This window comes from Centruroides sculpturatus, unplaced genomic scaffold (genome assembly GCF_000671375.1).
Source record: "Centruroides sculpturatus isolate CEXI.00-Female unplaced genomic scaffold, Cexi_2.0 scaffold1581, whole genome shotgun sequence".
NCBI lineage: Eukaryota > Metazoa > Arthropoda > Arachnida > Scorpiones > Buthidae > Centruroides > Centruroides sculpturatus.
In genome coordinates, this window is record NW_019385787.1 from 10,342 (window position 1) to 34,741 (window position 24,400).

The following is a 24,400-nucleotide window of genomic DNA, read 5'->3' on the forward strand; positions in this document are numbered from 1 at the left end:
TTTTTATTCGTACATACAAAGTACAGACTGGCCCCACTTTCGTGCATTACCGGTTATACACGTTTAGTTTACAGTACTACTTACTTATTTACACTTACACAAATGATAGATATTAAATATAAATACATACATAAAGAAAAAGTATAGATGATAAAATAGAGTAAATCAATAAGTACATAAGATAATAATAACAATTATTTGATCTAGATACAAACTTAAAACAAACTATATACAAACTATGTACAATAAGCAAGATTATAAATAGATATGTTTACCTTAGAAATTAGGCATACAGTTAATTAGGATAATGAATACCTTTAATACATAGAGTAACATCTTGCAGAATTGGAGGTTGGCAAACATAAATAAAAGTTTGGTTAATACATCAAAATTTATAAAATGTTCACAAAATAAAAGTTTTATTTGTGGAATGTTAATTGTCCCTTAAAAAAAAATATGTAATGCAAGCGAATAGAAGCTGCAAAGCACCAAAAAATAATGTCTACTACAGTTTCAAGAACTGGTGTATCATTAATGTTCACCTAAATATAAATGCCAAAGGTAGTAATTTTCTCCAGTATAGTTAACGCATATAATGAGTTTTGTTCATATATTTTGTTCGTTCTCTTATATAAGTCAGACACGTTTTATCCATAGTATTGTGATTGTATTGCGTTTTTCTTATGAGACAGTTAACACATTGTGGTATATCATTCTTGTTAGTACAATTTTTAAAAAGATGGTTTTCACCACAGTGACTACAAGTGTGCGCTGTAGAAGTACAATTCCTGGCAAAATCTCCAAAAAATAGGCTTTTATAACACTGAATCGTGGAAATGTAATCATACACATTACAAGTTGACCAACGAATGTGAACCTTTCCAAGATTAATAAGTTTTTCCCTTATTTCAGGTTTCACTTCAAAAACCCAGGAGAGGTATTTTTTATTGTTTCATTTAAGAGGGAATCTTACAGAAATTTTTCAGCAAATATCTTATTACTATAATCATGCAAGAAAGTTACATTTTGTTCATACATATCTTGTATTAGTTCATCTTTTGTCAGAGTTTTAGAAATAAATACAATTTTCATTAGTGGGAGTCGTGTTTTCGGTAAGCATGAAGTAAGACAAAAAATTTCTTGTACAGACTCTTTGAAATATTTAACTTCATCATGATGATTTAAGTCAACAGCGATTCTTTCGTTTTTCAATTTCCACAATCCATTTATTCCAACATCAAGTATATGTTGTTGCAATTGACTAGTTAATAGGTTCTTAGTTTGATTTGATGTAGCACCCTCCTGTTCACTATAAACTAAGACCATATGGGCAGGCAGAGTTGGTTCACTTAATTTTAAAACCGATCCAATATACTTTTTTAAAATATCTCTGTAACTTGGAATACTACCTTTCACTTTACCAGAGAGATCAGCAGGAAAATTGTTATCTAAATTACTCAGTTTGCTGCATACTAGTTAAGATTTCCATAGTTTTATCATTATGATCATTGCTCAATTCTTTTAAATCATCTCTGGTAGTGAGCACAGACAATTTTTTATCAAGGTATTCTGTTACAGTATTTTTCTTGATTATTGTTTCAGCTAATTGTTTTACAAGCGTAAATTGCGTCAGAATATACGAAGAATGACACGCAATTTGGATTTTCCAAAGAATACTTTTTAATTTCCTCTATGATATCGTAAGCATTGTCATGTAAAGATTGTAATTCAGATTCCATACCGATCATATGAAAGAACAGTGTTAAATATAATATGATAATATGATATAAATAAAAATAAATAAATAAAATATGTTTAAATATTAATTTCTTCGACAAAATTAATTTTATTGTTTTATGACAGAATTCATTTTATTATAGCAGTCATGTCACAAGTGATGCGATTGTAGCGGTCATGTCACATGTGAAACGGTTATAGCAGTTAAAACTACGCATGTCACAAGTGATACGATTGTTGCAATGATGTCTCAAGTAGCAGTTGAATTACAAACCGCCCATTACATGTAAAAAAAGGCTTAAATTGAGGAAATGCTCTGATAGTCAGAAATAAACGTGGTAATTTAGAATTTAGTTTATTAAATGATAGACTGCTTTTAAGAAGAATCTTATATTCACTAATATCTTTATATAATTTTCTGAGACGTCTTTCATATGATAAGCTAATTTTTATTGTAATTGTATTTTTAAACCAATTAAACCATGTTAATTTTCTGAATTTTGCCAGACCTAACATGAAATATTTGAAAACAATCATTTAACAAATATCCTATAACAAAGGCTTTTCTACAAGAATCTAACTTATTTAAATTTAAATTACTCAGAACATTTCATAAGTTTTGAATATTTTCTTCCCAAGATAAATGAGTAGAGTAATTGTAGTTCTCAACTTTTGTATGATTCTGATTGCCTTCTATCAGTTGTTTCCAAGTTAGCAAAAAAGTTTTCAGTTACAGATTATTCCTCATTTTTTATTTTCATTCATTATCATTTTGTACAGATCACGAACCTTGGTTTTTGTTATTAAAGGTTCTTCTTCTATATCAATAAATTCACCTACTTGAACACACTACCTTGCATAGTTCGGAATCATTAAATGAAAATTAGCAATTTCTTCAGTAGCACTCATACTGACTGTTTTCACTGAACTGAACAAGAAAAGAATATTTCAACCTTATATTGTAATATTATTATTTATCAACTTCCTGTGCGTTCTTCTCAATTTAAATAAACACGTTATCAGTTCTGTTTCTTTTTAAATTATGATACATAATATTGAAAAATTCTTTCTTAATAAATGAAGCAGTGCAAACATTGTAATACAAATAAACCTTTCAGTAAGTATTGTAAAGATAATCATTCTAAAGATAACCATCTTTAGAATGATTATCTTTACAGGTTGTCATTGGTGTAAAGCTTGTGTGAGTGAATACTTTAAAAGTTATTATACAAAGAACAAAGCGGAATTAATATAATGTGAATGTCGTAAAAGTTTTTTTAAATCACACTTAGAGAATCATATGAGAACTGATATTCATAGAAGGCGATTAAATAAAATTAAGAAGTGTAGTAAATGTAAGGGAGAAAAATCTTTAGATGAATTTCACAAAACTAAAAAAAAATACTGATGGATATGGTTATACAGTATTTGTAAGACGTGTTTGAAAGCATAAAAATTTATTGATTTTATTTCCTCTTATTAAATAGATCAAATGTTACAATCACGCACTCTTCATGAATTGTATCAATTTTGTAGAGATAATAATCTTAGAGGATATTCAAGATTAAGAAAAGCAGACTTAATAGATTTTATAGATAGATATAAATTTAGTAATATATTTAACTTTTGTGAGAATGTTATAATAAATCCAGCACAACTGTAAGATGGCCGATCCGGGGGAGATAGGGGGCTTGAAACCCACTTCACGGCACTTGTGTAAGGTTGCCGTCTCCTAGGTGGGATCTATTAATCCTGCGTCAGGATGGATCTAAGGAAAGGTTGTATGTGGGCGGTGACGGAGGAGGCAAATGACGACAAGTGTTTTACACAAGAAAGCCGTTTATTTGTTAACATACATGCTTACATCGGCAATCGACAGTCCTTCACTAGATTCTTCCCTCGAAGATGCGGAGTGTGAGAACTTCGGCGTCGGTCGTAGCCCCGGGACGAGATGCTGTTGCTGGTCATGACTGACGATCGGAAGATATAAGCGGCGGGGTCCACAGTTCTTTTGCGACGACACACCACAATAGAAGTCACTACCTTTCGTGGAGTCCGAAGGAGAGCTTTCTTGACCTTGATTTTCCGATTTTTATAGTTTTGCCTCCCACTATTCGGACTTCTGATTGGCCCCTCGTCCCCTTCCTCGCTTCCCGATTGGTCTCTCTTTTGTTTTGGGGAAAATCAAGACCGACTCGGGTCACGGGAAAGGTCCGATTCCAGGTGTCCGTTCGACGCCTTTCTGTCGATTGTTCTTGGGGATTGTTGACAAAATTGCAAGACTCGCGCTCATAATTTAAATCCGTTACTCGCGATTTCTGTCATCTGGGTACTCGAACGATCATATGCAATGATTTATCTCTCTTAAATTTTTCCCTCTTTTCAGAAATTGTTTCCCTAGATTAATTGTTTATGAGCGCTGGGGTCAAAGTTTTACCTGCATATGACTACTTGTCTCTGACTTATAACCTTTCACTCTGACATTGACAGTTAGTTTAACACGTGTTCGAGTCATCCGAGACTCGTTGTCTACATTTTGTGCCGCGTTGTTTAAGTTATGGGGTTTTCTTCTCCCTTTCATATTTAATCTATCGTTATTATTTAATCATAGGAATATCGCGATTTACATGATTCGGACCTCGGTTGGGTCTTCACACAACCAAGAGAAAAAAAATATAATTAATGAAATATTTAACTTTCATGAAGATATTATTTCAAAACCAAGAAAAGAAAGAGAAAAGCAAATAAAATGTGACATCTGTGATCATTAATATAAACCAACCTATAAAAATTTCCATCTTGAAAAGAGAAGATATAAGAATGCCTTATACAATGGTGAAGCTATCCAAGAGATTTAGACAGTATTCAAATCAAGATTAAAAACGTATTCGATTAGGAATGTGACTAATCATATCATACCAAGAGAAATTTTAGATAATGTGATTAGAGATTGTGGTAATGTGTAATTAGAGATAGTTATTGAGAAGATAGCAGAGATACTGAAAAAATAGACTTGAAAGTAAATTTCAAATATTTCTGTGAGTATCAAAGAGAAAATGTGATTGGAAACTTTGCATTTAAAACTGAGAACAAGATCATTTTAAAAACAAAAGATTTGAATACTTATTATGATAATGTGATTGAAAAAAATAATAAGAGAGATGGATGAATTTGAAACAAAAGCATCTGGATAGACTTTAATAAAAATAAATAATTAAGAGCTAACAATGAATAAATATGTTCTATTTAGAGGATCATTCTATATTGAATTACATGAAAAAAATTAAAGAATGAAATTTGTATTGAATATTAAGAATGAAAATCAAAAATGTTTTGCTTATTGCATCACTGCATGTTTAAATCCAGTAGATAGTAGAAATCACAATCCTGGTCGAGTTAGTAATTACAAAATTGAGAAAATTAAATAAGCACTTAAAGGAATCGGATGACTTATTACTTTTGAAGGTATAGGTAAATGTGAAAAAAGATTGAATATATCCTTGAATGTTTATAGTTATGATGAGCACTGTACAAAGATAAAAAATAAGAAAAACAGAGCTATGAAATATATCCTCTTAAAATATCAAAAAATAAAGAAGATAAGCATGTAAATCTATCATATATAAAAAATGAAGAAAAATCACATTACTGTTTGATACAGAATCTATCTACATTAGTCAGATCACGACTGGCAAAACATAAAAAAAAAGATTTATATATGTAAAAGATGTCTAATCTATTTTTATTTATAAATAACCTAATTAACCATGAAATCGATTGCAGAGATAAAAAATTCGAATTCGAAAAGTCAGATGGACAGGATGCTGTCAAATGAGCTCTGGTTTTATATTGTGATTTTTGCGTTATTAAGTGTTTACTTTTAATGTGTTTGATATTTTTGTGAACCGGAAGGTTGAAGGACTATTTTTACGTCAAGTAGGACCTTTTAAATATAAAATTTTTTAAATTACGGCCGAAAAACCACTTTATTCGGTTATCCGGAAATTGCATTTTCGATTAACCGGTTTTCGTTACCGCATATAATATGTCTTCCCATGTTGTCTTCGGACACAAAATTTGGGGGTCATCGGTTCATTATTAACAGAGTTATCGGCTTTACTTCCGGTCAGCCTTGGAACTCCATTTTTGAGCTTCCGGTTGAGTGTACTGTTAAAACCTTCGGAAAAGTCTTTCAGGAACCTTTAAGCACACTCCCCAGAAAATTCCATTAAAATCGGTTGCATAGATTTTGAATTATGGCGATTCTAGAACTTATTCCAATACAACTTTTACTTTCTCAACTGGTGCCCATGGCAACGGTCTTGGAGTAGAAGCTTTTAGAAGATATTCAGGAAGTGACGTTTTCTAAGCTGTCTTTCGTTATATATGGACATATATATACAGGGTGTCCCAACGAAAACGAAACGACAGAGATATCGCGTTCGTCCAAGCAAATCTCAAATTTTAATTAAAAGTTAAGATATTAATAGATTAAATCACGTGTGTTTGAAAAAGATTTACACTTTCAGTCCGAATAGTAAATTTACTACGGATTTAAATATAATAAAACTTGAATATTGTCTCGGACAGGTCGATTTTATTCTCAAGGGGGACATCTTCTGCAATGAAGTTTTTGCGATTCTGAATACAACAGAAAACAAAATTTTTAAAAACTTATTCATTTTTTATTAACTAAAAAACATATATTTCAAATAAAGTAACACCAACTATTAAAAAACATAAAAAAAAAACCTTTTAAGCTAGACTTTTAGTCGTTCGACAGACGATGTTGGTCGCCATAGGAACGCTACTCGGACAACATCTGAAGACTCGACATCTTCTGCAATGAAGTTTTTGCGATTCTGAATACAACAGAAAACAAAATTTTTAAAAACTTATTCATTTTTTATTAACTAAAAAACATATATTTCAAATAAAGTAACACCAACTATTAAAAAACATAAAAAAAAAACCTTTTAAGCTAGACTTTTAGTCGTTCGACAGACGATGTTGGTCGCCATAGGAACGCTACTCGGACAACATCTGAAGACTCGACCGCTCATTGGTTAAAAGACATCNCAATGTTAATGGTAGTGGGAGTGCAGATATATAAACGGATAAAGAAACGGAGGAATTCGAATTAGTTTCTGCAGATAGATGAGCTCCGCTTTATATTGTGATATTAGTTATTATGTGTTTACTTTTAATGTGTTTAATGTTTTTGTGAATCTGAAGGTTGAAGGAATATTTATACGTCAAGTAGGACCTTTTAAATATAAAACTTTTTAAATTACGGCCGAAAAACTACTTTTTTCGGTTATCCGGAAATTGAATTGCCGATAAACCGGTTTTCGCTTTCCCATCTAATATGTCTTTTCATGTTGTCTTCGGACACAAAATTTGGGGGTCATTGGTCCATTATTAACAGAGTTCTCGGCTTTACTTCTGGTCGGTCTTGGAACGCTATTTTTGAGCTTCCGGTTGAGTATATTGTCAAAACCTTCAGGCTCGTCTTCTAGGAACCTTTAAGCACACTCCCCAGGAAATTTCATTAAAATCGATTATATAGAATTTGAATTATGGCGATTCTAGAATTTATTCCAATACAACTTTTACTCTCTTAACTGGTGCCCATGGCAACGGTCTTGGAGTAGAAGCTTTTAGAATATATTCGGGAAGTGACGTTTTCTTAGCTGTCTTTTATCAATATATTTATTATTTTACTACTGTTTACTATGTCAATTGAAAACACTATTGTTACTTGGGAAGAGCTACGAGTGTCAGCTCTTGAGGTTGTTGGGGAGCTTAAAAACTACATTGCAGAAAATGATCGCGGGAGATTCAGTACACCAAAACATTTTGACTTTATTATTAACTGTTTAGAAAGGGCCATAGAATTATTTATGGAGAAACCATATCGTCATGAGCTTAGGATTTTATCTGATAAAGTAGATCGTATAGCTCTAGCATCTACTTCAGAGAGCATGGAGACTAATAAGACCATTTTAAAAAAATTAGAACACATAGATGATAAAATATCTCAATATCCTTACTCTAAGGGGTTTTTTTGAGACTCAAAGCGCTGTATTAGAAAACTTGAACAAAAGCATAAAAGAAAAACTGGACCAATGTTGTGTGAATACTAATGCGGGCAATGGCATAAACAGAACATACAGATATGTTCTTAATTCAGGAAACACTCCTCGATCAATAAAGAATACCAAAATTATTAGGTTATCTACAGAAGTCCTCCTGGTTTATCAAAACGGCGAATATACTAGCTGTAATAAACTTCGAAATCTTATTTATAAAAAAGTAAACCCATCGCAACTTAACATTGGTGTAGCAAGAATAAGAAATATTGCAAGAAGCGGACTTGCGATTGAACTTGATAAACAAGAAGATGTAGTTAAGCTAAAACAATATATTGACCTTAATATTCTAGAGATAAATGCTAGAGTTCCTAAAAAGCTATTACCACAAATCATCGTGTACTCGGCACCTGCACACATTAATCGCGAGGAAATACCTATGCTAATTTTAAGCCAAAATGAAACTTTCAACGAATTCCTTTCTAAAGAAGACTTTAATAGGGAATTTACCATTAAATTTTTTATGGGAAAGAAGACTGATGCATTTGTTAACTGGGTCATTGATGTCTCACCTCGCCTTCGTGAACTCTTTCTACGACTGGGCAAACTTAATTTGGCATTATCCCGCTGCAGAGTTGCAGACTTCCATCCTATTTTGCAATGTTTTCGTTGTCTTAGATACGGTCACTCCACCAAAAACTGCAGCAAGACTACTCCTACCTGTAGCCATTGCTCGGGTGAGCATTCTTATAGAGAATGTAAAAATCTGGAATCGTCCCCTATTTGCTGCAATTGTAAACATAGTAAGGATGGCTGCTTCAATCATAATGCTCGTGATGGCACATGCCCTCTTTTCCGTAAAATCAAAACCAACCTGATCAACCGCACTGATTATGGTTCGTCACATCAATAATCAAATTTGTTTTCTGCAACATAATACCGGGCGGAGCATAGCCGCCACTTCTGTGTTAACATCAGTTAATCATAAATATCATTTTTTGTCAAGAGCCATACTGCATAAATAACGTCCCTGCTGGCTTTCTTGCCAACTGTATCTTCTTTCAAGATACCAATGCATATCCTTGGGCTGTTTCCATCGCTCTTGGGGACGATCTTTCCCTCCTTCACCACAGTTCTATTAGTACAAATTACGTCAGTTGTACTGAGTTGATTATCAATAATCGCAGACACATTCTTTCAACTATTACTTCCCTAAAAGTATTCATATTGAGGATATGCTAGATTAGATTCAAAACGTTATGGGTAAATTTACAGATGTATATTACATCTTGGCCGGAGATACAAACGCTCATTCTCGTATTTGGAAGGGATATCGTTTGGACTTACGTGGAAAATATGTTGAAGAGTTCCTGGCACTTAACGACTTAACCACCTCAAATTTTATAAAAGCAAAATAAAACTAGCTAAGAAACAATCCTGGAAAGATTTTTGTGCAGCTGCTGTGGATAACCCATGGGGATTTATTACAAAATTTTGTACAAATAAACTTAAAAAGAAACAAATCTTATATTCCACAAACGAAGAAAAAGATTTCTTTTCTGCTGCTGCAAAGAAAATGGACAGATTTTGTCTGACTGACCAGATGGATCACGACTCCGAAACATTCTTGGAATCTCATTTTGAAATACAGAACAATATAAATACAACAAATGTACTATCTTTTTGCATGCAAGAAATTGACAAAATCTTCACAAATCTTAAAAATAAAAAATCTCCTGGTCATGATAATATAACTCCGGAACTGGCCAAACACCTTTGGCAACTTATTCCTTATAATCTTACACAATTGTATAATACCTGCCTTATTTACGGTGTTTTTCCGCAATCATGGAAGTCTGCCAAAATTGTTCCGGTACCAAAACCAGGAAATACTAAAGAAAGCAGGCCAATCTCTTTGTTACCTGTTTTAGGCAAAGTCCTTGAGAGACTTATTAACAACAGGCTCCTCACGTATCTAGAGGCCAACCATCTTATCCATGATAATCAATTTGGCTTCAGGCCTCAAAAATCATCTGCTGATGCCTTATACTTTGCCGTTGCTAGCATTAATCATCTATTAGAAAGCAATAAATACGTCTTGGCTATCAGTCTCGATATCGCCAAGGCATTCGATTCTGCCTGGTGGCATCTAATATTGAATAACCTCCAAAAGTTGAACTGCCCTGCCAATATATTCTATATTATTAAGGATTTCCTAAATGACCGCACCGCTACACTTCAATGTGGGGGGCACACAGTTTCTCGCAAAGTTGTCCGCGGTTGTCCGCAGGGCTCGGTATGTGGTCCCATTCTATGGAACGTTCTATTTAATCTCTTTCTTACTCAAGACTTCGGACAACATAATATGATAGCTTACGCTGACGATGTTTTGGTACTTTTTGGTGGTCAATCTCGTTCAGCACTTGAGCAGCACGGTAATACTATTCTTAATAACATTCTAACCTGGGGAAATCAACATAAACTGGATTTTAATCCTAACAAGACTAAGTGTATAGTATTCAATAAACCTGGCCATCAAAACCTTTACCTCCGTACTCCTTGCATTAAAATGGGTGGTCATACCATAAAAGTAGATAAAACTATTAAATATTTGGGCGTGATCTTGGACCACCGCCTCTTGTGGAATTCACATATTGAATACATAACTCAACGTACAGGGAAAATCTTTAACGCTTTTGCAAGTATTGCGAGAGGTCGTTGGGGACTTGCCACTGAGGCGATGGATGCAATTTATAATCAGATTTATATTCCAATCATTACTTATGCTTGTGGAATTTGGGGAGGTGATGTTTATAAGACTCATATAAAGCGTAAACTTATTTCGTCACAACGTAGAGCTCTTATTCAGATCACCAAGGCCTACAATACCACGCCCAATATCTCTATTCAAGTTCTGGCTAAGAAAGCCCCTATTGATCTTATCATCACCTCCTATTTTAAACAATGGCAAATAAAGCATGGCCTTGATATTTATACTAGCAACCAACAAATAAGTCACACCGACTTGGAACAAGAAATTTCTTTTGTCATTTATTCACAATCTTTGGCCCTTTCGTCCACACCGTCAATCGTCTTCGAGCAACCCTCTTACAATGATTACGAAATCTTTACGGATGGTTCGAAAACAGATATAAAGGTTGGTTGTAGTTATGTTGTTTACCAGAACGGGCAGGAGATTGCTCTGGGCCAGTTCAGATTGGGTGAACAATGCACTATTTTTCAAGCAGAACTCTATGCCTTGAAAATGGCCATTACTTGGGCTAACAATGTCCAGCATAAACAAATAGCTATCATTACTGATAGCTCTTCCTCTATTGCAATCCTTCGTAAAAGATCCTTTCACCCAATCGTTTATGACATTAACACTCTCATTTCCAAGTCTTCCAATCGATATTATATTTACTGGACTCGTGCACATATAGGTACCCGTGGTAACGAAAGAGCTGATGTTTTAGCTAAGGCAGCTTCCACAATAATAGTCTTTAATTAATATCTCTTATGATAAAATCAGCACCAGTACTCTCAAAAGAATTCTCTGGCAGGATTTCCTATTAAATTGGCAAAACACCTGGGACCAACATAACCACCCTATTACTCATAGATTTATAACTTGTATCAAGACCTTTCTTACATACAAATGGTACAGACCTAATAGTTTTGTTACGCAATTTCTTACCGCCATGGACGCTTTCAATCTTATCTAGCGAGATTTGTTAACGCAACCAGATCAATATGCTCCCTGTGTGGTGTTACACATAGTAATGTGCACTACATTTATGAGTGCCCTATACTTATTTTGGAGCGACATATACTGCTTACCACTATTAATTCACATGGCCACAACTGGTCTGACTATGACACAATCCTTCGTGAAAAAGACTCATATGAGGCCTTTTTCGACTTAATTACCACATACTTTGCACGTACTACAGTCAGTGGCTTTTATTCAGCTTTGTACTCAATCACTCTCTTGACAACCATCATGTTACACATTATCAGCCTTAAGATGTCTAGCATACGTTTAGTTTATCCTGATTATTCAGTAGTTATTCTCTACCGAAGTATACTGTTTACATGCGGACAGATGACCAAGACTGCAGCACTAAGTTTACAATGCACTCTATATACATTAGTGCTAAATAACAGTTTTCTTTATTCTATTTTGCTTGTGGCTGTCTATTTTATAGATGGACTCTATGTATTTCTGGTTTTCAGCTGGAATCGCACCAAGCACAATATCGAGACACCGCTCGATTGTCAGTGATTTCTCTTCATTGCATTATATCCTTTTTTTTACAGGGTTTGCAGAGATGACACCTTAGGATATAGGTTTCATCCTGCCGCATTCCCAAACGTATTTAAACAAACAAATGTTTGTGGAACCCTTAGTGGAGTACTTTGAAATCTCAACTGTGTTTTTGCAGCATGGGCGCAACTGGCGCCAATTTAACTCTTAACAATAGAATCTTGAGGAACTTTCTCATTGACCTTATTCTTATTTTGGTGCATGTTATCTGAGTGGTAGCAGGTCCACTTGAACTACTAGAAAAAAAATCATGACCTGACTTTTGTAGTTCAACGATACACTTAAATTGTGAAGTGATAGTGAAGAACGAAAACAAGGAATGGAAGTAGGACAAAAGGAAGAGAGGAAAGGAAAAAAAGGGAAATGAAAGGGAAAAAGTGATATGAAAAAGTGACAACTTGAATGTAAGAAATAACATGAAAGTATTTGAAAAAACATAAAATAACATAAAAGATGTAGAAAAGAAACGAAAGAATTCAAAGACAAAACTTTTTGAGACTTCTCAGAACCTTTCTGTCGCATAGTGTATCTTTAGGTGGGCTACCACAATGTCGCGACGTTTTTGTTTTGTGTGTATTGTTTTATATTATTCTTGTAATTTGTAAATGTTTTATCATTTCTTATTTGTTAATCTTAATTGTTNTATCCAGCCAAGGCAGTAGCTGGATAGATGTAACTGCGTGTTCCTCTGGATTATATCCACACATACAACAATGGAAAGTACTTGAAGAATCACTTGACTTAGTGTTAGACAGTGAAGAAACCAGGAATACGTCACGTGGCTAGTCCATTGGTCAGGAGGAAACCCACCACCGACGTTCGATGGTTTTATTCACTCGGCCACTGATAGGCTGGATTTTTATGTATGGTCTAGCGCTTCAATGCATTGAAGCGCTTCATTGCAAGCCTGAACGATTAGTAATGGATCATATAATCGCTCTCGCAATGGCCACAGAATAGAAATTAGGTAATGGAAAGAAAAAAATTGCAAACAGCTTGACGTCAAAGACGATGATCGAAACGACTTTCGATTCAAAATGTGAATACGATTTTAATTTTAACTCAGTGGAGTAGCTAGGGGAGGACGGCGGGGGCGGTCCGCACCGGGTGTCACCCGTTTAGGAGTGTCACCCGACCGTGAAAAAATAACAACTTAAACAAACCATAACAATGTTTTTCAACGATAAATCACTTAGGCTTGAAGCCATTTTAACCAAGTTATCTATATTAAATAATTTAATTTTTAAATTATTCCGAATCTTATGGTCGCACTAAAGTAATTTCTGACAATTTGCGTATCAGTTGCTTCGTGTGAGAGGAGTTTCAGCAAACTAAAATTAATTAAAAATTACTTGCGGACAACAATGAGACTTAACAATCTTGGCATATTAACAATAGAACAAAAGTCAACACAAAATATAAATTTTGAAGATGTTATTTCCGAGTTTGCAACTGTTAAAGCTAGAAAGAAGAGCTTTGAAGTGTTTGTACATAATATGTATATGAGAGTATATTAATTCTACTCTCATTCTTTTTTGCCATATCCAACTTTCATACATCAATGTGAAAGAATGTTTAATAAAACTGTACTATTATTATCATAATATTGTAACTTGATAATTAATGACTCTTATTTGTATTAATTAAATAAAATCATATTTTACGTTTATCGGATTTTTATTAATTTTAAGTTTTCATTCTTGGAGTGACATCACGATATCCGCACCGGATGCCACCCATGCTAGTTACGCCACTGTTTTAACTTTTGTAACTTTTGTAACGTATAAATAATACTTTGCACTTTTCTGGCACCGTAATATAAATAATATTTTGAGTAAAATAATAATTTATATTTAAATTTATCATAAAATATTTAGTGATGGCTAAATTAAAAGATTAGTAGAATACTGTTCCATTCCTCAAGACAGGTCATTCTTGATTATTACAGCTCATATTTTTCTATTCAATTCTTAAAATTTTTTCGTATCTCTAACAGAACTGTTTTAATAGAACCTGGATAATGAACATGGGCTTTTCCATTTCAAAACCATTATGTTTAAATTTATAAGATTTACAACATAAATAATTTTTAACGATACAATAGTCTTCGTTAGACTTAACGTCGACGAAAATTCAACGCGAAGCGACACGCAACGGAGGAAAATGTCAAGATGGGATAAATTAATATATTTTTCGTGCATAATCGGTTATCCGAAACATCGATCTTCCGAACAACCCCAGTCCCCAATTGATTCGGATAATCAACGCTCTACTGTATTTGATTGCATTAACAATAAAATATTGTATTTGCGATCCTTGTAATTTAAAATTTCTAAGATTACCTAACTTTTTAGTATTCGCATCCGAAATTTTAAGAGTCTTTTATCATAGTTCTGTGCTTATGAATTTGTCATGGAATTTTCAGAAAATAGCCTAAATTTAAAGGAAAATTCTGTAATTTCTTTTTAAAATTCAGTTGCTAGAATGAAACATTTTTTAATATCGTTCAAAATAACCTTGAGATATTAAAAAGCTGGTGAATTTTTAAAATTCATTTTAATGTTTTGCATTTAATATCCTCTGTATTCTGATATTGGTTTGTTTTCGGCATCGATTCGGCTTTAGGAAACAAGAAATTGCCCGTAGAAATATACTAATCGAATAATAAAAGTCCTTTAATCCCAAATTTTGCAGAAAATTTTCTGATTCGTCATTATAAAATGTGATAGCCATCGTGCTGCTGAAGAAATAGGCGTTTTTGTTTTTATTTTCGGATTTTAATATATCCGACTCTTAATTATTTGAAAATGAATCGAAATGTATTAACAGAAAATAAAAATATTCGGCACATAAAAGTTTTTAAATCCGAATATCAGCCAGGTAATTGTAGGTTAATCTGTTTTTATCTTCGTGTTGCAAAATTTTACGATAGCGTGATATTGCACAAAAAATACAAAGTAATAACACATTGCAAATAAATAATATATATAAAAAATATATTTATAATTATTTATTTGTGTCACATTTCTTTACAAAAGTATCGCCGGGTTTATACATTATAATAGTTATAAATTTGTTGATTAAATAGACTATGGATATTCTATACTTTTAGTATTTAAACTACACATTGTTTACTGTATATCATTAAAAATCCAGTTATTATATTTGCCTAATGCTTTTTCAATTCAACATCAGCTAATTTTTATTGCTTATCCAAATTTACAATTAAATACCGTACGATTTCTTCATATTGAATTGAATTCATCTTACATATTTAATGTATAAAATCATTTAATCTGTGTTACAAATTAACATTTTAAAGACTTCCAGTTGGCCATATCATTCTTTCTGATGACGTTGCAGTGGCGGATTAATCTCGAGAATGAAATTAGATAGATGAAATCCGAGTCCAGATATGGAAAGCTTAGGGCAGTTAGCCCCGATTAACTGTATATGAACTTTCGATGAAAACTGGAAGTCACGTTATTTTAATTCAAATATTTTCCTCTTAAAGGAGCTAGATAGATGACTGGCACGACTCTGTTGCTAAAGGAAGAGTCTGATGTACGGGGACAATACTACTACTAATTTCAGGTGGAGAGCATATATTTTAAATTAAATAAATTTAAAATATGATTAGAAATTGCAGCCTGGCATTTTGATGATCTCACACTAAATAATTGCTCGTTGTATATGTAAATTTAAGTCTTTATTTGTTAAATGCGAAAGAACGGCGAAAAGTCGTGTTGCCTGTAGAAATCGCGCCACTTATCAAAAACCAATTTTTAACGTAAATGACTGTCATGGGTAGGACTTTGGGTAAAAACATTTATACGTCGCAAGAGATTTTTCGACGTTAAATTTCGTCGTATAGCCGAAAGTTTTCGTTCTCGATAATTTTTTTATAATGCTACAGAAATTATCTTATCTCAGCCAAAAAAATTAAAGATTCTAAAAATAAAACAGTGTATTTGAAAAATATCCCGAAAAAATGATAATTTCGAGGATATTTATTCGATACTATAAAGTTGGGTCGGACCACACCGGATCAAAAGATTATCAGATTTTTAATAAGGTGTAGCGCGACATCCGCGTAACATACAAACTTCAAATACTATTACTATTTATTGAGACACTACGGCCGTTGGCCTTTTACAAGTATCTTTTAATAAACAGAACAAAAAACGAAAAAGAGCAAGAACAAAGAAATTATTAATACATTACATAACCATTGTGTATAATGTTTAGTTGCATTTTTTTTCTTTTTTCCTTTCCCTTTATGACTATTCCTTTAAGTTTTGACATCACAGATCTCATAATTCGTTGTGTTTTATCAATTCATAATAACACCTTCATTTCTTTGAAAAAAATCGTTTGTAACTTAATGCTTCATTAATTCGTTATTTTGCTTCTTTCTTTTCTATTTACCTTATAAAAATATGAATGAGAGGATTATTTTTGATGGTTGTTTTTAACTCCTTTTGATTAGTCATCTCCTGTAGTTTGTTTTTTAAATTAATTCCAATATTTTATCGTCTGGAATATTGGAGCGGTCTGTCCTATTGAAAGTTTTATAGTAGGTTTTAAGTAATTGTAAATTCGACGCTGACTATATTTTTCCCTCTACAGTAATTGCAGTAATTTTCTATTATGCCAGGAAGGTAACATTTGTTCGTTTTAATCTTTATTAGTTTGAAAGTAAAAAGTAGTGTTTATTTTAGGTATAAAGCTTTTATATTGTCTATTTTTTCTTGATGGTAATAAATAGAGATGGTTTCATAACTATCCAGTTTATATATGGCTTTTATAAGTCGAGTTTTCTGTACTTGAAGTCGGTTTATAGTATAATCTTTTGCGGTTCCTCAGATGATACTACTATATTGGAATTTTGGTTCAATACGTATGTGATATAGACGTTTAACAATATTAATGTTTAAAAAAATGTTCTGAATTTTCTTTGTTACTCCTGTGAACTTAGCAAATGTCTTAGTTAAACTTGTTTATCATATCATCTCTCAGAATTTCGCGATATCTCTCTGTTGTTTACTCTGTTTGTCTTCTTTTCACTTATTTCTATTTGAATTTGTTTTTATTTTTATTTTTATTTGCAAAACAGGGGTATTTCGTTTTATTTGTATTTACTTTTAACATATTTGAACTCATTTCAACAGTTAGCTTAGATAGAATGTTATTCAATTCAAGTTGTGCTGCCAGGATGTTATCATTGGAGTGTATTAGAACAGTTAATAAAACACCTTAATTTTTGCTGAGAAATATAATTGAAAAACTAACGTTTTCGGCCTGATTAACAGGCCATCATCAGGTCTAAAATGTGTTATTTTTATATATTCTTCCGTTTCTCTTGTATATTTTTAAAATTTTTTTGTTCTAAATTTTGATTTAAATATTTGTATTCTATACATGGAACGTATCTATTCCATTTTCGTTTTCTCAGCAACAAATTAAGGTGTTTTATTTTCTGTGTTTACTTGCTGAGCACTTTTAATGTTAGTGTATTAGAACAATGTCATCTGCATGTACTGTACAATAATGATAACTTTGGGCATAGCTTTGAATAGGTCGTTCAAGTAAATATTGAAGAGCATCGGTGCTAGTATTGATTCCTGGGGATTCCAGTTTTAGGTAAGAAACTATTTGAGCATACGTTATTCACTTTTACATGATATTTACGGTTTAATAAATATGACATTATTCATTGTAAAGGAATTCATTTTAGACCAATGTTATAGTTTTCTTTCAAGAATCTGACGATATCTTCTTTTTTAACTCTCTGAATAGTAATTTTTTCCGTTTTATTTTCTCCAGAGTTTCATTTGTCATGAATTTCTCTAAGAACGTTTTCCTTTTAAATGTATTTTTTTTATTTCCAGCTGTTTTACTTGGAGATATTTATCAATGAATATTAAAAACATAGATAGCAAATAATCTGCAAGTTCATTCACAAAAAAATCATTTGTGTAGTAGTAATTCCAGGAGAAACAGGAAAGTAAAGCATTTTGTAGTACAGTAATTCGATTGAGGAATTATTTATTTTACGCCGTTTTATAATTACTTTTCCACCTTTATCTGTCTTTATTCGGAATAAAGACGAGTAAAGGAATATGGTCTGAGCGAGGTGTTGGTGGATCAAAAATTTAGCTTCACTTTCGTTAGTTAGCCCTTTGTCTAATAACGAGTTCTACAGTCTAATCTACTGAGCTATAATAAGTCTGCTAAAATTGTAAGGTTTACTTCTAGGCAAAAATGAATTAGGTCACTAATACTGACGAGTCGTTTTTGAGTTAATCAATGTTAATTTTTCCAATTAATAACAATTCATGGTTTTTATATTTGCAGTTATTTTTACAAGAGATCACCATTGGAAGAAAGTGGTTGATAAATCAGATAATGCACGAAAAAGTACTCCTAAGAGAGGCCCGACCAGGAAGCCGGATAAGTATACCGAGTGCCATACACGAAAATACAACAAAAATTCGTTATTTTTGACCAGATGTATAAAAATAAAACACCTTAATTTTTTGCTGAGAAAGATGACAATTTCTCAATGATTATTCGCGTGTTGCATATTTTTTATTCCATGGGGAACGCATAAAATAAATAAAAAAAATCACGGAGATCGGTTAACTAGAAATTGGGAAAATTGAGATGGAAGGTTTTCCACAAACCAGAACTACACAGACGAAACATTTTACAGAAAATGCGGCTGCACTGCCTACACTAAGTAAAGCTAACCAAATGTTTTCTTTGTCGTTTTTATGTTATTCTTTATCTTTACCTTCTCTTTTCCAATGTCCAGTTCAAAAGCGAAACAAACTTTCTTCCCCTCGTAATATGGCGGTTTGTTCTGCGACGAAGTCACTTCCGGTTTCCGATTCACTTAGATATTACGCTATAGCTGCTAGAGACTTCCGAAATACTCCATAATCGCCACTACATTAGATACTAAAATAACATACGCTGACGATACGCGAACTTTTTTTTTTTTCACTCTTTCCTCCCTGTGGGCACTAAGAGGGCCTATTATTGCAAACCCATTATGGGTTTGACCAGGCCCACAATGGGGCCGCCGGGTGGTGAGGGACGGGGCCCGACATATCCGAACGGACCATCCCCCGAAAATTTCCTGGGGATTTTTGACCCGTTCGGATTCGAACCCGGGTCTTCCAGAGCTGTAGGCTGCCACCTCGGCCGCGATATGCGAACTAGCACTATGTAGTTTATTCCATTTAGTTTAAATGTTCTTCACTTATAGTGGCTTAACGGGGGTTACGTAACGGCACGAAACAGAAAACAGGAAAATAAAATTATGTTGCCAAATTACGTTATTCTAAAGTTATCAAAATACAATAACTTCTTCTTTTTATTTTTATAATTTAAATCTTTTGATAAATTATCGAGTTTTTATTACTATCACGGGGGATTTATCAAAGATAAATCTTTGCAAAAGGTAAGATTTATAATCAATTGATATTAACAATCATATAATATGAAATGAGATAAAGTCTGTGAAATATTGTAAATACAAAAAATAACTTTTAAATATTTATCGTATTTTATCGTCAAAACAAATTTATCTTTGATAAGACTATGTCTTGTTTATTTATAAAATCGTACTGCCACTCATTCTTACCAGCATAGAGGTATGAAGGAGTACAAGTCGAGAGTTGATATTTGGCACAGAGTATTAGGTGCCCAAATCATTTGCACATAAAAAAAATCCAGACTCGTAGGTAGTCAGGAGACCGAGAATAGAGTCAAAATAAAATACAAAATGGCGACCCTCTTCTACAAACAGGCAAAACAGCCATCTCACCCCACCGAAGTCGGGTAGGGGACAGTACCATCCATAATCATTCTAAGAAGTGAACTCTAACCTTAGGACCGAACACGTAGTTTCTTCTATGTTAAATAAAATTTGTAAATTTGGGAGTGCTTCAAATATGACATTAAAACGGTTTTATGTCGTTACAAGTGGTTTTTTTTTAACATTATCTAGTATAGTAAAATCGTAAGACCGATAAAAATTTGACGTTATATTAGGGTAGTCGTTACATTCGATGACGTTATAATCGGGTTAAACTGTATATTGTTTGTGCAAAATAAAAAAATAATTTCGGACGATACAATAGCCACGATTATTTTTTTCAAAAACGGGAACTCTTCGTTACGCATCGACAAAAATTCGACCCGGGCCGACACGCAACGGAGAGAAATTTCGAAATTGGATAGGCTAATTTCATCGAAGATGCATCGTGGCCAGCGAAATTTGAACGATCGCGCCCAAAAGCAGCGATATCAAAGAAGATAGGAGAATGAGAACCAGATATGCCTTGAGCATCAAAGTGATTCCCTCTCGGAGACATAGTCTTGTCCCAAATACGTTGTTGCCGTTTTACTTGTTTCTTATTCTTTATTGATATTTCCGCTTTAGTCGAAAGGATTCGTTTCGGTTTGCAGAACTGTTACTAATTTTAACTAATTAAGTTTAATATGGAAATCGTACAATATTAAACGGACGAAAATAAATACTTTTATATATAATATTAATGAATATGGAAATTAACAATTTGTTCGATTCGATTTACATTTGCCACGTCGTTCGAATAATATTTATTACTATATAATACTGTATTTATATAGCCTAATACAGAGATAATGAATAAACACGGAATGCTTATAAAATATTTATTTTTCTAAATTGTGAAATTATTATTACTTATTATTTTTTAAAATAATAATTAAAACGTTTCGCTAGAACTAAATTTAAAACTTTTATCTGTTACGAGAGATAATTAACGAAATAGGAAGTGATAACAGGTAATAATCTAAACCAAATGACATTGACGATAGTTTAATTATTCGATTAATTTAATTTTACAGCGATATAATTTGAAATGAAATATCGCTTATCAAACGTTCTGTAAATTTGTGTAAGTTTTATCACTAGTTTCCCTTATATTTTAATATTACATTTCATTTTTCTTTTTATTTTATCTGAAAAATATGTTAAATGATAATAATAATAATTCGAAGTTAGTAATTTATAAGCATTATTTTAATGTAATTTTATTAATATTTATTCAGAATCTTTTTAAATCTTTTGATTAAATAACATTACGAATCCCGAAAATAAGAATTTAAATAAAATTTTTACTAAATGTATTCATTTTATTTGGTCAAAATTTTAAAAACTGCAATTATTTAGATTTATTATAAATAAGTAAATTAGTTTCGATTTGCAGAGAAATTATTTTGATTGATCAAATGATGTATGGCTTCTGTTACCACATAACAGGAGAAACTCGGCCAGTAACTTTGTTAGTTATCATTGTATGTACAGTACAGTACATAAATCACAATGGAATTTTATTCTTAATAATACTTGTATAATCTCATGTTTCTATACACATAGGAGAAGTATGAATTGGATTATTTTTATCAGTTGGCTCCAGAAAACACCAACTCTATTACTGGCCTCATTTCTGTCCATTACAGGCAAAATCAATGAAATCGATTAACACAAATAAAGAATGGAGAATGATACTATAACCCAAATTATTTACGAAAAATTGTAAGGGTTAAATCAGGTTCGAATCTTAATCTTTCAATTCGGTGATTGATACGGAACTTCGTGACAGTCTGGTTATCGTATAAGGAATGTACAATAGCGATTCGGGTATCATCGTAAATAAATCTGTCCATGAAATTTTTTGTAGATAAATCTAAAAAAAGACAGTATTTTAGATTTTTTTAGATTTATCTTAAAAACGTTGATCTAAATTTTGATTTATCTACAAAATTTATACAAGATCTACATGATTTTGTATACGTATTTAAACATAGAGTTCAGCAAAGCTCAACTATTTAGAAATACCGAGCCGAGGCTTTAACAGGCGAGCGGCGATCCGAGCCGATCTGCGATTTTGGACTCTAGATAAGAGCCGAGCTGACGGTCGAAATGATGAACTGTAGCTCAACTCAGACTTAAACATAATACAGGAAATCCTCGTTACTTCGAACTCGGATAGTTCGAAATCGTAACAGTACTTTTGTCCCGGCCAAGGATATAGAGATTTACACTTTAAAGAATTCGATTAGTTCGAAATACGACTACTTCGAAATTCGAAGTGAAAATTCTGTACGAACTGTGATATGCGTATGTTTTAATTCATTCGTTTAGATCGAAGTGCCTCTATGCTATAAGAGAACAATAGACCAAGAACAATTCTAATTCGGTCAACATGGCTTTGTTTTACAGTAACACATTTTTCGGTGTCACCTAATGCACAACTACTCTTTTTATCCTCCTATAAAATACCTATTATCAAGACTCCTATAAGATTAAGCTACAAGTAGCAGAATGAGATATCTGTACTCTCTAGGCTACTACATTTGAACAACTTACTACTTTTTGGGCCACTTTAAAAATAATTTGGGTTACATTTCGAAGAATTCTGCTTTACTATTTATAAAACCTTGGGTTCTCACCATACACGTGCTGTTCGCCTGCAGTTTATTTATATCATTATTATTATTATTATTATTATTATTAATTGTTAACTAACAAAAATAGCATTATGTATATGTATCCGTACTCCGTCACTTTAATAAATTACATTAATTACGTAGCTTTTGGCATATTGTACAGAAATATGGATAATTCGAAGTCACGATTATTTCGTCCCTTGAATTTCGAACTAACGAGGATTTCCTATATATACATTTATATAACTATACAATATACAAGGCAGATGGGAAGAAGATCTAGCACGTTTCCGGAACCCGGCTCCGCGCTTTAAAAGGCTTCGCGATCTCGAAAAGGTTCATTTTCAGCGCAGACTATTTAGGGTGAAAACTTATTTAGCGTATTTAAGCTATCTCACGCTTTTGGTATTCGACCCTAAAATTATTTTGCGTTATATATGCGTGTTTGTTTTGGCCTCGCAAAAGTTTACGCCGGCTCTGATAACAGTGGCGTGCCGTGACATTTGATGATAGGGAAACTGTGTTTCTGTAAGAAGCCGATATCCAGGGGCAATCAGTCAATTGCGCGTCAGTGATGGTCTAGGGCAGGCATGGCCAACATACGGCCCGCGGGCCGGATCCGGCGCGTCTAATGAATTTATGTGGCCCGCGATTAATCTTTCAATATTAGCTACTTAAGTCCGAATAATGTGAAAAATGTATCTGTAATCTCTATGTACAATTTAGTCTCTACAGGGTGACACAACAACGAGATCTCGCACCACGTCAAAATCTTGCTAGGGCAGCCTCTGGTTCGGGCCGTAGAAAAAGTTTTCTTTCCAATTCGGCCCGGGGGCAAAAACTGTTGGCCGCCCCTGGTCTAGGGTCCATTCGTATCGTTTATTCGATAAGCCAGTAAAAACCGTAGACTTTTCTAAATGTATTTTTAATATCACAATTACATTCCGAATCGCTAGCCACGATATAAGGGCTACAATTAAAAATAAAATAATAAAAACTTACACGGTGAAATAAAATGTGTGGTGGATGTACCGGTACATACCTGGTACAAAATATTCTTCAATTGTATGAATATACAGTAGTTTTAAAGAAAATCATAATTAAATATAGCTTTGTAAAGAAACGTACATAAAAATAACATAAAATATTATTTACTTTTTAAATCTTAAAACAATGCACTTAGTCAAATAGCTCCCTACCAGTAGCTAATGGATGGAATCGAAGACGGTTGCGGAGCGTGCATACACGCGGACTGCCAAATCCCCAGGATGCCGATACCGGTCAATGTCAAATACCTCTTTTGTCACATCACTAGTATATCTCAAAGGACGCGACAGGGCTGTTGTAGATTTTAAACGTTTCTCACCATAGCTGTAAAAATATAAATATGTTAAACTTAATAGTCATTTGTTTTCTAACTAATTCGTTTTAGAACCAAGTGTCCACGGAAATTTCCAAAATTTACTACTTTTCGGTCATTCTCAATGAACTGGAAAATTTTCTGTCTTTATTACATTAACAATACGAAGAATTCAGTCTCCACTGTACTCTTCGAAATGGTTCGGTTAAGCTTTTGTTTAAGTAATATTCCGGCTCTTTCGTCAGGGTTTTGTTTATGTCCCCAATTCCCTAATCGCTTAATTATTTAACTACTTCTTAAGTAGAAATAAGTCGAAACCAGTTACTTTGTACTCGAATATTTGTAGTCTCGGGAAAAAGTGGAAAGACAAATTTTTAT

The 24,400-nt window shown here is 33.0% G+C and overlaps 1 protein-coding gene across 1 annotated transcript; it reads left to right on the top strand.

Moving 5' to 3' along the window:
• Nucleotides 1-7,764: 7,764 nt before the first annotated feature.
• Nucleotides 7,765-8,742, top strand: LOC111642140. Its single transcript, XM_023388417.1, has one exon. The coding sequence runs from the start codon at nt 7,765-7,767 to the stop codon at nt 8,740-8,742; it is 978 nt and encodes a 325-aa protein (XP_023244185.1).
• Nucleotides 8,743-24,400: the final 15,658 nt, after the last annotated feature.

Bases quoted from the DNA above. Each gene is read 5' to 3' on its own strand.
- LOC111642140 (XM_023388417.1), top strand. From the start codon at position 7,765: ATGATAAAATATCTCAATATCCTTACTCTAAGGGGTTTTTTTGAGACT.